This window comes from Trichoderma camerunense (assembly GCF_050948025.1).
Source record: "Trichoderma camerunense strain CBS 138272 chromosome Unknown V8C40scaffold_10, whole genome shotgun sequence".
Classification (NCBI taxonomy): Eukaryota; Fungi; Ascomycota; class Sordariomycetes; order Hypocreales; family Hypocreaceae; genus Trichoderma; species Trichoderma camerunense.
The window spans coordinates 926,390-938,447 of record NW_028145360.1 but is presented as its reverse complement, the minus strand read 5'-3'; the positions used below and the strand labels follow the sequence as shown (position 1 = coordinate 938,447).

The window sequence follows — 12,058 nt, the reverse complement described above, 5'->3', positions numbered from 1 at the left end:
CGTGTCTTATTCCCTTACAACCTCGCATCGTCACCAGAGCTCTGCACGTCAAAATGGCTTCTCTAACGACTCTCAAGCTGACGAATCGCTGTAAGTCATCTATGCCATTGTCGTATTACAATCCATTGGTTTATATCGCATGGTAAAAGCCTTACTAATTCAATCTCTGCCTGCATAGCTCCCAAGCAGCCCATCAAGAAGCTTCCCCCAACCATCGACCTCCCTGCCAACGCCACGGTTGAAGATGTCAAGAAGTTGATTGCGAAGCAAGCTGGCTTCAGCGACCACAACCGCATTGGCCTGTTTTACACGTCGACCAGGAAGACGCTCAAGGACCGCAGGGCTGTGATTGCAGAGGACAAGGATGTTGCCGAGGCTGGCGAAGTGCTGGTCAAGGATCTCGGTATGGATGATGCCGATGTCCCTGCTTTTTGCCTTCTATAAGACTATCATAGCTGACTTCCATCCCACCATTCATTAGGTGTCCAAATCGCATGGAGGACCGTCTTCGTCGTCGAGTACCTGGGCCCCATACTCATCCACAGCGCCGCCGTCGCCGCCCGGCCGTACCTGCTCAAGGATCCGTCCATGTCGCCAACGCAGTGGCTCAGCTTCGGCATGATCGTCGCCCACTTTGCCAAGCGCGAGCTCGAGACGCTCTTTGTCCACAAGTTCTCCGCAAACACCATGCCGGCCCGCAACATCTTCAAGAACAGCTTCTTCTACTGGGCCATCTCCGGCGCCCTCTGCGCCTGGTCCATCTACTACAGTCCCTGGTCGCTGGCCGCCCGCGCAAACGACCCTATCGTCGATGCTGTCGGCACCGCGCTCTACCTGTTTGGCGAGATTAGCAACGCCCTGGTGCACCTGTACCTGTCTACTCTGCGGTCGACCGGCGGCACTGAGCGCAAGATCCCGCACGGCTACGGCTTCTCGCTCGTCACCTGCCCCAACTACATGTACGAGGTTCTGGCGTGGGTGGGAATCATTACCGCTAGCCGTGACTGGTCTGTTGCGCTTTTCATCACCATTGGTGCCATCCAGATGTTCATCTGGGCTAAAGGCAAGGAGAGGGCATACCGCAAGGAGTTTGGTGACAAGTACAAGAAGAAGCGCTTCGTCATGCTTCCAGGGCTGCTGTAAGAGGGTTCACGCTATAGGTACATCTATGTGATTGAGGAAAAGGAGCTTGTAGTGATGCTTACTGCCGAGTATGCCGATAGAAATAGAGCCGGGTCGATAGACTAGCTTAAAGGGTATAACGAAGTAACACGATTTCTTGCCATATGCAAACAAATTAGTCGGATAGCAATGGTTATAATATACTATATACCTATATATGGCGTATACGTGCATCTATCTGACCGTATGGCGATATGGCTACCTACTTGTACTTAGTAGCTGACCTCTGTTCATGTACCTATCTGTCTTAATTCCGTCTCTTTATCGTCGCCATACCTGTAGATTGCCGAGGTATCACCCCGTCGAAATAGACGCCGTCTCGGACCCCTTTGCTCGCCCCGTGCCGGTACTCGAGTCGAGGTCCATCAAGCTTCGACTAGCATCCGACATGCCATCCACATCCATTCTCCTCTCAGCACCGTTCTCAGCACCGTTCTCAGCACCATTGCCGGCATTTCCACCACCGCCATCACTGCCCTCGCCCTCTTCAACGTCCATGTCCGAATCGCTGCCGCACTCGCTGCAGCTACAAGTACACTGACTGCCCGCCTCATCCGAGTCCTCGCCCCCATTAGCCAGCCTCACCGTCTCCTCCAGCACGAGGAACCCGCGCTCCAGCACCTCGGCCCAGTTCTGGACGTTGCCCAGCTCCTTGACCTTCCTAGCCGCCTTATCCGCCTCGGCTTTCAGCTTTGCTGTCTCCTTGCGCAGGCCATCGGTGGCGCGCAGCACGTCGCGCTCCTGCTTCTCCAGCGCGGCGGCGTTCGAGTGCAGGATGCCCGCGCGCGACTGCAGCTCCGAGTCGAGCATGTTGCCGATGGAGGCGACCACGGCGGCGCGCGCCTCGGAGACGTGCCGCTGGGTTTCGGCCGAGGGCAGCGTGGGCTGGAGGGCGGGATGCAGTGCGGGAGAAGCCATGGCCGTGGCGGCGGCGGAGGTTGTCACCACGGACGGGGCGGATGGAGGTGAGGCGGCTTGGGTTTGGGAGAACCAGCGAGGGGATGATGATGATGATGGGCCGGCTATGGCGTTGGAGTTGGGGGCCCTTCGCGGGCCGCTGGATGAAGCTGTCGACATGTTTGCGCTAAAGAGAGCAACTTTGGGTATCAAGGAGATGGATCTTGGTCTCTTTGCGCCTCGTCACTTGTTGCTTTTTGCTGCTTTTCAACGTTTATCGGTGTAATACAGCACAGCACAGCGATTTGGATGCGCTGATGTGCGGCGTCACTCCATTTCCCTACACACTGGTGTACTGGGCGAATGGATTTGGTGTTGCAGTGCGAGAGGAGAGGCAAAAGATAGACTCGAGCCATGGACATCGAATCACACGCACTTCTTCATTCGCTATCAACCCAACCCCAAAAGCGTTTGACATCATGCTGCTGTGGTGGGGGGTTGCATGGCAGGTCGGCAGTTGGCAAGGATCATATGCAAGGCTAAATGGCGGTACTGCTGCTTACTGTACATGCTCCCATATTGTATTGTATTGTGTTGTATCGTATCAGCCGCAGCGGCACAGCTCAATGTCTTGATACCTTGAGGTATGCTTTCGGATGGTGATGGTACCATCCAAATAAGTACTAGGTATTCAATAACTAAAGGAGCTGTGTTATGATACAGGGTAGCGCATGCGAGTAGAAAAGATGCCACCTCATTAGAGAGTTCTAACAACAGCTGCAAGCAGTAGAAGCAACAAAGCTGCGTCACGAGAGAGGCATCTATCACTATAAACTTCAGGTGCACCAACTTTTATTATTCTACCAAAATACATCCCAATAACCCATTTTGAGCAATTTTATTGAATTCTCTTTCTTCCCAAAAAGACCCTTCACCACAACAAAAATTCGAAAGAGAAGAAAAATGTCAACGTGACAGCTAATCTAATATACACCAACACTTTGTGCTTCCTATTTCTCTATCCTCTACTAGTAAAACTTGTTCGTCGTGGTATCGTTGCCCTAGAGTCTAGATATGTCCATCCAAAGGCAATCTGGTATTGAAGGATCTTGTCGGGTGTTCAATGCCATCACACCAAGTATTGTCATAACAAAACCATAAACTCCAGGGCTATGCAGAAAAAAATGAACGTAACAGCATTCCGGCCTTCAAGCCAACATTTTGTTCCAAAGCAAACAATAATCATTCGTGAAATCCATTCAAGTACGTGCTATGCAAGAATCCCCTTCGCCGGCCAAAACAACACGGCGAGATCCAAACGAAAAAAAAAAGAAGAAAAAAAGAAAAAGAAAAAGAAAGGGAGAAGATGAGAAGCAATAAATCAGTACTGATAACTAGCTTTTTGTTATTGGAAATCCAGGGGAGAGAAGGCTTCAAAGAGCTACTTTACCCCCATTCATGCGAAATGGCGCGGATCCTAGTTGAACACTAGGACTAAAGGCCGAGGATGGTGTCGGTACACCATCTGATGACATGGATGAAATCGACGACAGTGAGTTGAATCCTGAGTGGCCTCTTGACATGGTGCCGGTGCGGGAGGACATGGAAATGCCAGGGTTGGCCATGAGCGTGTCCGCACGGTCAAAAACGTTGCCTTGGAAAACTGCCGCAAATGATCCTGTCTGAGGTGTAGCAACCGTGGCTTGCATGGCCGGGCCCAGGGCTGCGCTTTGGGGCGTTATCGGAACCTGCGGCGTGGTCGGCGATAGAACGCCTGGTGGAAAAGACCCCGGGGGACCGCCGGCTGGTCTCAGGATGTAATTCCAGGGAGAGTTCATGATGATGATGGTCGTCTCCTTCATGCTCTGATGAATGGGCCGCAATCGAGCTCTAGTGTCAGGCGGCAGAGGAATGGTGTTAATCTCCGACTTGATCTTAGAAGCCATCTTTGTCCAGGCCGAGATGAAATTGCTGCATAGGTTCCAAAATCCTGCGTGAGATCGCACTCCCGGGTCCTTCAGCTTGATGAGAGACAATCGGTTCTTCAAAATCTCCGTTTGTTGGATAGCATCGTTACACATGGCAATGAGGTTCTTCCAGTCCCGTATCATTGCACTCGGAGCTCGCTGTTGTATGGCGTTTCGAATACCTCCCGTCAATTGAACATTAAAATTGGGTAAGATGTGAAGAACGACATCTGTTGACCGTTGCAAGGCCAAGTATATCTTGTCGAACTGGGCGTCTTCCTCGGAGAAGTCGGCGCTAATATCGCGCCCAAATGATGATGGGAACGAATCGTTAGATCTGGGTGTTGCCGATGCAAGTCTCGCAGTGCGACTGCCTGCATTATTATACGGAACAGGTATGTCGGTGGCCACTCTGAGGTTGCTTGGGTTATGCATGATGGGACCGCTGCGATTTCGAGGGGGGGCTGGCTTTTGAGGCGCGGGAACAGGAGCGGGAGCAACCGCAGCCGCCTCACGGAAGTAAGGCTTAATAGTATTGCTGTTGTCGGGGGCTTCTAAAGAGGGAAGACTACCTTGCTTGCTGTGTTCCGTAGACACGGAAGAGAGCGTGACGCGAAGCTCCATTATACTGTTATAGATCAACATCAGGAGCGTCCGAATATAACGAGCATCTCCATTGTTGACAAAAGTATCGATATTATCGGCCAGCAGCGTGCAAACGTGACCATACGCCCCAACCAGGGTCTGGCAGGCGCGGTGCACATTGGCATTGTCTCCAAACGGGCCTTCTTCGTCCTCCGCTACCGCCATGTCGTGCTTCTGGATTTCCTGTTCCAGCTCTTCGACGTGAGAGTTGGTGTTGTAGAAGACGATTTCGAGGCTTGAACGTTTTGCTGACCCATCATTTGTCAGGGTCATGAGCATCTGGATCATGGGGTGGATTTGGAAAACGGAATAGAGAATGCCTTTGGCGGCCTCAATCACGGGGTCAAAGATCTTGGACTCCCGACGGCGTTCAGGCAGGACGGAAAGTCTTCTTACGTAGACCGGTCGCGCGAGAGAGTCTGTAGGCGTTGCTGGGCTCTTGGATGTTGTTGCTTGCGTCCCCTGCATAGCAGAGCCATGGCTCAGCCCTCGGTAGTGGCTCCATCTATTGCTGCCCTCAACCTCATCGAGCGTGCCCAAATCCGAGGGTGCTTTTTTCGCGAGTATGCCCATGCGGCGTTGACGACTACTTGATCTCTCCGAATGCATCAGGGTTTCAGAGTTGCTGCGGCCGCGCTCGTTGATGTTTCCAATCGTCAACGGCATGACGCCGGGGCGACGGGTGGTGGTGCTCTGCTGCGATAGGCCTCGATAATGTGATCGTGATGGGATGGGGGGAGGAGGCCGTGTTCCAATACCGGGTATCCGCATGTCCGATACATCGGAGCTGCTCACTTTGATTGGGAATCGCCCGCTCGGCATGCGTCTGAGAGGCATCCGCGGAGTGTCCGTGCCCTCGCTGGATTCATCGCCAGTCGCCTCCGCGTCACGGCCGCTAATGACGTGTAACTTCATAAACTTCTTTATATGAGCCGTAATCGCCAGATCGGTCATCTCGCCCTCTCTTCCAGATCCTTCACCAGAAGGACTTGGGGATGGTATTTGCAACGCATCCCGTGGAGGAAAGCTGATAGGGTTCCCATCAAATTTGAGCACTTGGAGCGAGGTCATCTCGGCCAGGCAAACGGGCAATTCCCGGATCTGGTTCTTTGGGATCGAAAGAACTTTGAGAGACGAGAGTCGTGCAATGTCCGGTGGCAAAACTCGTAGCTGATTACGGCCGAGATCGAGAATTTCGAGAGATTTGAGCTCACAAAGCTAATGCACATGTTAGACTTGGTCCATGCAACGATGAGACAAAGTAAAGGGGTATATGGGATCGCACAGGCAAGGGAAATTCTTTAATCTGGTTGCCTCTAATGTTGAGATATCGAAGCGAAACACACTCGGCGAAACGGGCGGGCAAAGACGAAAGCTGGTTGTGCGATAGGGCGAGCCTGTATTGTAACAACTGGTAGTCAGCAAACAAGACCTCTCCTTTGCTGGATGTTTTCCTTCTTGTAGGGAGAAAAAAAATCATGACTGATGGCTGCTCACCGTTCCAGCTCGTTCTTGACTATATCAACCACCTCTTCGGGGAGCTTCTGTATGCCCTTACGGCTCAGGTCGATGGTAACGCCCGACTTGAGGCCGGGGCCGACATCAACAGCTTGGCTTTCATTTTCGAGGGCATGTTGCATTGCCTCGCGGGTAAGACTGATAACCTGAGCGGGCGTCAAGATGGGCGTGGGAGGCGGGTTTCCATTGGGAGACGGGCCATTCCGGCCATTGGGCAGCGGCGGAAGCGGCATCATGGGCGGCTGCTGGCCGTTCGAAGGAGCAGTGTTGAGAGGAGGACGACGTGCTTGAGATGGATTGTTATTATCGGGCATGGCCATGCCTATGCCTGTGCCCCTGAGAGCAGTGGCGGGGGGTCCAGGAGCAGCTCCAGGACTTGCGCCCATGCCAGCAGGCATGCGGTCGGGTCGCTCCATGGCGACTAACCGGGAGGTCGCTGTTCAAATCAACCGTCTAATATTTTTTTTTCTTGTGTTTGCACACACAGACTCTCCCAGAGAGGCGATACAGAGCACCTGTATCAGATACTCTGATTCGGCCGTTGGGAGCCTTGCAGGGCCGAGGCACTTGGGAGTAGAAAATGTTTCAAAAGCCCCCTCTCCAACCCTCGCGCCAGAAATCTGGGGAATTTTGCGATTAAGCAGATCGGGACTGCGACGAATGACCAAGCGAAGCACGTGAGATCATCATGATCAAGCCCGGCCAGGCGCCTAGAGGAGATTTTGCCGTTTTCGCCTTGCAGAAGGGATTGAAGATGAAGAACCAGAGACACGAGGTCGCGAGAGAGAAGCCGGTCGTTGGACGTGGTTTGGACGTGAGGCTCTTGGCGGGATTGGATCGGATTGGGTTGGACTGATTGGACTGGGGCCGAAGCTGGACGGTTAGAGCCCCTGAAACACTAGCGGGTGGTTGGCGAGGACAGTGCGAGAGTCGCTGCGAGGGTGAAGCCACAGCGGCTAGGCTGGGCCAACCTCGCCCTGAGAACGACCCTGATAGGGGACCGCATACCTGTAGGCTGTATGTACGGCGTCCATCTTTTTTTAGAGCGCCCGCAGCTAGTTGAGCTCCAAAGCAGACTGTAACGCATCATCGATAGTAGACACGTCAACAGCTTGTGTAAAAACATTAGGTTGATCTGGTCCATCGACTGGAGGAGATACTCCGTGCTGCTCTAGGATTTGTTGTTCCATGGCCAATGGAGGCTCCCGTATACAGCACTTTGACGTGTATATCAATGTCATATTCATGCTGCTATGCCGGGGTAGTGTTGCTCGTATCTGCCTGAACCTTAGATACTCGTACTGGTGCCCGCGACTCCACCGCATCATCCGGGATTGCCCAAATGCATAAACATTGACTCGCATGCCCTGCAAGCACGAGCGCGGGAAGCAATGCGTTCATCAAGCAGTATGGGGCTGTCCGGAGTGCTGATAAAGCATGGAGCAATACTGTACAGCTCCGTACATAATCGTACTTTGGAGATCAATGTTGCCACTTGTTGGGCGCTTCATCGGCCCCTTTTCCTACGTGCCGTACTGACATTGCTACCACCACTATATTCATGTTTAACGCACGAAAGACCTGGCTCATAAGGAACAATCATCCTATCTCTCACACTGAATACTGCAGCAACGGAGCACTTTCGTGTTACTCTCTCCGGGGCAAGCTCAGATAGGTCGCTATTAGAGGTATAGGTTTAGGCCACCTTGGGCATTTATGACGTTCACGGGTCCATAGCAAACTGGGAATAACATGCGCACTCGTACCCAGTTTAGCAACTCATCTTGCCAGCTTGTTGCTCTAGGAAACCGGAGTGCTGATTTTGACCATGGATGCTCCCAAGCTGGACTCAGGAATGCGTTCAACTTTGCATTGGCCGCAATACAGCCGGGGTAGAGAAAAAAAGCAGTTGAAGAGAGGAGACGCTAGTACGGCGCTACTCATTATGGGGAACAGTGTTTAAACGGCCTGCAACGCTGATTTGTTTACTTGTACTCCGTACCACAGCGTTTCCGCGTCGTACCAGCAATCGAAGCAAACGAACAGAAGGCATTTGGCACATGTAAGTGGATGGATTATGAGGAGCTCCAGGATCGTATGTTTGTCGTTGCACAAGAGACTAAACGACGCGACCTTCCAGAGGAACACGAGTGAAAAGCAGATAACACGTGCCTCCAGGCAACACCTCCTTAGCAAGGTATTGACTACTTTGTAAGGCGCATCTATTAATATGCGTGCGGCCATATGGCGTGTCCTAGGCTCACGTACCCAATACAAGCACCCCAGTTCCTAACCACGGTACCAGGTACTCCATGTCCCGCGTCCCCGAAAGTGGCCATTCGCGTTCTAGAAGAGCGTCAAAATGCTTCTAACGCGAGCTAACTTCAAGCTTCAATGTTCACGCTTTGAATCTCAGCAAACTCGCATACTCGTACCAGCTCTGTCGGCCCACGGCGCACCCAAAGGTCTCGATGCTGCGCAGATCTTTGCTCACTCACTCGCTCATCCGTTGCACCGCGTCCCAGCCAATGCCAGCCTCTACCTTGCTACTCTCGCCCTGAAGTCCAGATTCTCTCTGCCATGCCCCCCCTGCAGAGGGCAAATTCATGCACGGACATCGGATTCACTCTCCGGCGACAGTTCCACAAGGACGATTTCAGGTAAGCTCGGTGGATTGGTTGTTCTTGTCGTCATTTCCCCGAGTCGTCAGGGTTCCTTGCCTTTCTGGTGGGCGTCCTTTTCATCGTGTGCAGGGCTGAAACTGACATTCACACGCAACCGGCTACTCAAGGCCCCATCAGCGTGAAATTATTGAGGCAGCATTAGACGGCCATGATGTATACGTCCAAGCAGCAACATCTTTCGGGAAGAGCCTGTGCTTCCAGTTGCCCGCTGTGATTGATCAAGGCAGTGAGTTGTCACCTTAAAGAGAGGAGAATGAGGTGGACTAATGGGTATCTCGGCCAGTTACGATTGTCGTTTCGCCGTTGCTAAGTTTGATGGTACGGTTGGCCGACAGTCTGGTTCCCGTCGATAAGTGTTGGTAGCTGATGATGCTACCTGTAGATCAACCAAGTAGAGGCTTTGAGAGCTGCAGGAATCGATGCCAGCTCTTTAAACAGCAATACCTCGCCTGAAGAGAGAGATCGCATTCAGCGAGATCTAGAATCTGGCCATCCAAGAACCAGACTCCTTTACGTCACCCCGGAGCTGTGTTCGGGCTCGCGGTTCCGCGAGCGGCTGCAGCTCGTACACAGACAGAAGGAGCTTGCTCGCATCGCCATTGATGAGGCTCACTGCATATCGGAATGGGGCCATGATTTCAGGAAAGACTTCAAGCGACTATCTTGGTTTCGAGAGACGTTTCCAGATGTGCCCATCATGTGCCTCACAGCCACGGCGAATGCCCAAGTACGACAAGATATTCTCAAAATATTGCGTCTCGACGCCACACCAGAAAGGATAAAAACATTTCTGATGAGTCCAGAGAGGGGCAATCTTCACCTGGAAATCAGATACACCAAAGACGAAGATGACAACCGTATATCAGACTTTTTGAAATGGATACATGCCGTATATGATCGTAGGCGCGCCGAACCGCGGCAGAGTGAGCTGGCGAAGCAGCGTGAGAGGACCGAAAATGTTTCGGGCATCATATATACCATGTCTCGCGATGAATGTGAGTCGCTTTCAGCCAGTCTCCGAGACGCAGGCGTCGGCGCGCGACCCTTTCATGCGAAGCTGCCCAAAGACGTCAAGGAAGACACCTTGACCAACTGGATCAACAATGAGCCAGGCTACGATATCATCGTGGCTACAACAGCGTTTGGCATGGGCATTGATAAAGATAATGTACGATTCGTCGTACACTGGCGGCTTCCAAAGTCCTTTGAGGGGTATTACCAAGAAGTCGGTCGAGCAGGTCGCGATGGCAACGCCAGCTATTGCTTCCTATACTACAGCCGAGAAGATCTTGAACGAGTTACACGGATGATAAAGAGCGACACAAAAGCTGACTCAAATTATGAGTCACGACTTAGAAGTCTGCAGGCATTGGCGTACTACTGCGAGAGCATCAATGCTTGCCGACATGCATCTATATGCAAATATTTCGGCGAAGAGACGGTTCCCGCGTGCGATTTCGCATGTGATTTTCATAAGGACCCTGACGATCTGGAAGATAGATTCGTGAGGGGGTTGGCTAGTGAAGAATGGGTAAGCACACAGGCAATGCAAGGCACATATGACAATTACGCGGGGGACTACTGAAGCGAAACTTTGAAGAGATGAAGAAGAATGGAATTGGAGTCTGTATTGAAAGCATCAAGACTACATAGCTATCTATATAGACGAGAGTCGCATGAAATTTAGATATTATTGCATAATCCCCGATGCTGTTACGCCCTTTCCCATGCAAATCTATCCTGCATGACAAACGAGAATCAGTGTTTCTTATCTTCCTTCTGAGCTCTCTTCGCGGCAATAATCGAGTCCAGCCTCTTCCACGTCGTCACACCTTCGACAAAAATGTTGCCGGCCCATTTCCACCACACCCAAGAGAACCTCGGGACGCCGTGCTTCTGCAGCTTCCATTTGTCAAGCAAGTACACCTCAACCGTATGGATACCAAAAACTATCCAGAAAATCGACCTGACGATCCACAAGAACCACTCCGGCCCCCCTGGAAACACCACCCTGAGCGTTTCCCACACGGCGCTCCCTGGCGCAACCCACGGCAAGCCAGCGTAGCAGATGTAGTAAAAGACGACGCCGCCGAGGGGAATCCAGTCGAAGCCCCTAGGCCTGGCCCATTCTGTGAGATAGATGTCGCTGATGCCGAGTGCCTCGCGAGCAGTGACGTCCATGGCGATGACACGAGGGCGGGCTTCGGCCCAGGATGACAAAGGAGGAGAAAACGGGACATTATAGGTGCTGCCGTTGCGGGTTTTGATAGTCATGCCGGCGAGGTTCATGTCCTGGATGGCGGGCGAGGCAGTGGCGGCGCGAGCAGAGAGGCCGGCGTAGTGGCGGAGGTAGTGGGAGAGTTCGCGGGAATGCTGCGTGTTCATATGAGTGATGATGCGGGTTTTCATCTCCTGCTCGGAGGGAGGGGCACGGGTTGTCGCCATGATGCCTTTTCCCGCCGCGAGACAGTTTGAGAGAAAGGATTTCTGGGATCAATTGAGGTAGGAGAGGGTGTTGAGGATGAGTTTTGGGAGTGAAATGATGTTACACCACAGGGTCAGTTGATGATGAGGTGAGAAGAAGTTGAGAGTGGAGTCGGCTAACTAAAACATGTACATCGGTAGGTACCGAGTGCTTGGCCATCCGACTCATCCAGTGCCAGATATATAACAAGGTAGTATGGTTGTACCACGTGGATATGGACATCGATTGATCGCCTTTTTTGGGTCCTTTTGGCAATTTTAGATTTCATTGCCGGCATTCAGTCGATCTATTGTTATATTCGCTGCCGTGCCGGCCTACGTGCATGTACCTAGGTAACCTGGACTCATACCACGTCGCGGTGATCTTGCGATTTACCTCTTCAGGTCGCATATGGACGTTTTGTTCAGAGAAATCACTGTTGCCAATTACGATGATTTGCGTCTTTTTTTTCTCAGCTGCTCTATAATTATCAATGGCTGCAGTTTTGTATGGCAGTTTAGTATTCCGAGGTTCTTAGGTCGTAAACCACTACTGGTATTCAACGCTAATTTGACAGCTTTCATGAGACACGCATCAGCTCATCAAAGCAATGGAACCTCACTGCCTCGGCTGTTATTGTATGCAGAGCACCGCCGTCCCTTTTGCAGCATTGAGGGTGCTGTTTCCATTACGTAGATGAT

General features: G+C 52.1%; 5 protein-coding genes across 5 annotated transcripts; 2 read left to right on the top strand and 3 right to left on the bottom strand.

Moving 5' to 3' along the window:
- Positions 1–1,430, top strand: V8C40DRAFT_246995 (trans-2-enoyl-CoA reductase (NADPH) TSC13). The gene is made up of 3 exons (XM_083216231.1): positions 1–90; positions 179–403; positions 482–1,430. Exons 1-3 carry the CDS (start codon positions 54–56, stop codon positions 1,141–1,143), a joined length of 924 nt encoding a protein of 307 aa, XP_083072674.1. The 5' UTR covers positions 1–53; the 3' UTR covers positions 1,144–1,430.
- Positions 1,301–2,590, bottom strand: V8C40DRAFT_246992 (uncharacterized protein). Its single transcript, XM_083216230.1, has one exon. It carries the CDS (start codon positions 2,257–2,259, stop codon positions 1,477–1,479), a length of 783 nt encoding a protein of 260 aa, XP_083072673.1. The 5' UTR covers positions 2,260–2,590; the 3' UTR covers positions 1,301–1,476.
- An 891-nt stretch (positions 2,591–3,481) lies between these two features.
- Positions 3,482–6,625, bottom strand: V8C40DRAFT_279823 (RAM signaling pathway protein-domain-containing protein; the record flags this gene model as incomplete). The annotated part of the gene is made up of 3 exons (XM_083221293.1): positions 3,482–5,909; positions 5,977–6,088; positions 6,189–6,625. 3 exons carry the CDS (start codon positions 6,623–6,625, stop codon positions 3,513–3,515), a joined length of 2,946 nt encoding a protein of 981 aa, XP_083072672.1. The 3' UTR covers positions 3,482–3,512.
- Positions 6,626–8,549: 1,924 nt separating this feature from the next.
- On the top strand, positions 8,550–10,589 carry V8C40DRAFT_246985 (P-loop containing nucleoside triphosphate hydrolase protein). The gene is made up of 4 exons (XM_083216229.1): positions 8,550–8,869; positions 9,001–9,119; positions 9,177–9,211; positions 9,276–10,589. The coding sequence occupies exons 1-4, from the start codon at positions 8,790–8,792 to the stop codon at positions 10,476–10,478; spliced, it is 1,437 nt and encodes a 478-aa protein (XP_083072671.1). The 5' UTR covers positions 8,550–8,789; the 3' UTR covers positions 10,479–10,589.
- V8C40DRAFT_246982 (DUF2470 domain-containing protein) lies at positions 10,497–11,504 on the bottom strand. The gene has a single exon (XM_083216228.1). It carries the CDS (start codon positions 11,336–11,338, stop codon positions 10,652–10,654), a length of 687 nt encoding a protein of 228 aa, XP_083072670.1. The 5' UTR covers positions 11,339–11,504; the 3' UTR covers positions 10,497–10,651.
- Between the last annotated feature and the right edge of the window lie 554 nt (positions 11,505–12,058).

Bases quoted from the DNA above. Each gene is read 5' to 3' on its own strand.
- V8C40DRAFT_246995 (XM_083216231.1), top strand. From the start codon at position 54: ATGGCTTCTCTAACGACTCTCAAGCTGACGAATCGCT. The intron at 91-178 runs GTAAGTCATCTA...CTGCCTGCATAG, and splicing joins TCTCAAGCTGACGAATCGCT to CTCCCAAGCAGCCCATCAAG. The intron at 404-481 runs GTATGGATGATG...ACCATTCATTAG, and splicing joins AGTGCTGGTCAAGGATCTCG to GTGTCCAAATCGCATGGAGG.
- V8C40DRAFT_246982 (XM_083216228.1), bottom strand. From the start codon at position 11,338: ATGGCGACAACCCGTGCCCCTCCCTCCGAGCAGGAGATGAAAACCCGC.
- V8C40DRAFT_246985 (XM_083216229.1), top strand. From the start codon at position 8,790: ATGCCCCCCCTGCAGAGGGCAAATTCATGCACGGACATCGGATTCACT. The intron at 9,120-9,176 runs GTGAGTTGTCAC...TATCTCGGCCAG, and splicing joins CGCTGTGATTGATCAAGGCA to TTACGATTGTCGTTTCGCCG. The intron at 9,212-9,275 runs GTACGGTTGGCC...TGCTACCTGTAG, and splicing joins CGCCGTTGCTAAGTTTGATG to ATCAACCAAGTAGAGGCTTT.
- V8C40DRAFT_246992 (XM_083216230.1), bottom strand. From the start codon at position 2,259: ATGTCGACAGCTTCATCCAGCGGCCCGCGAAGGGCCCCCAACTCCAAC.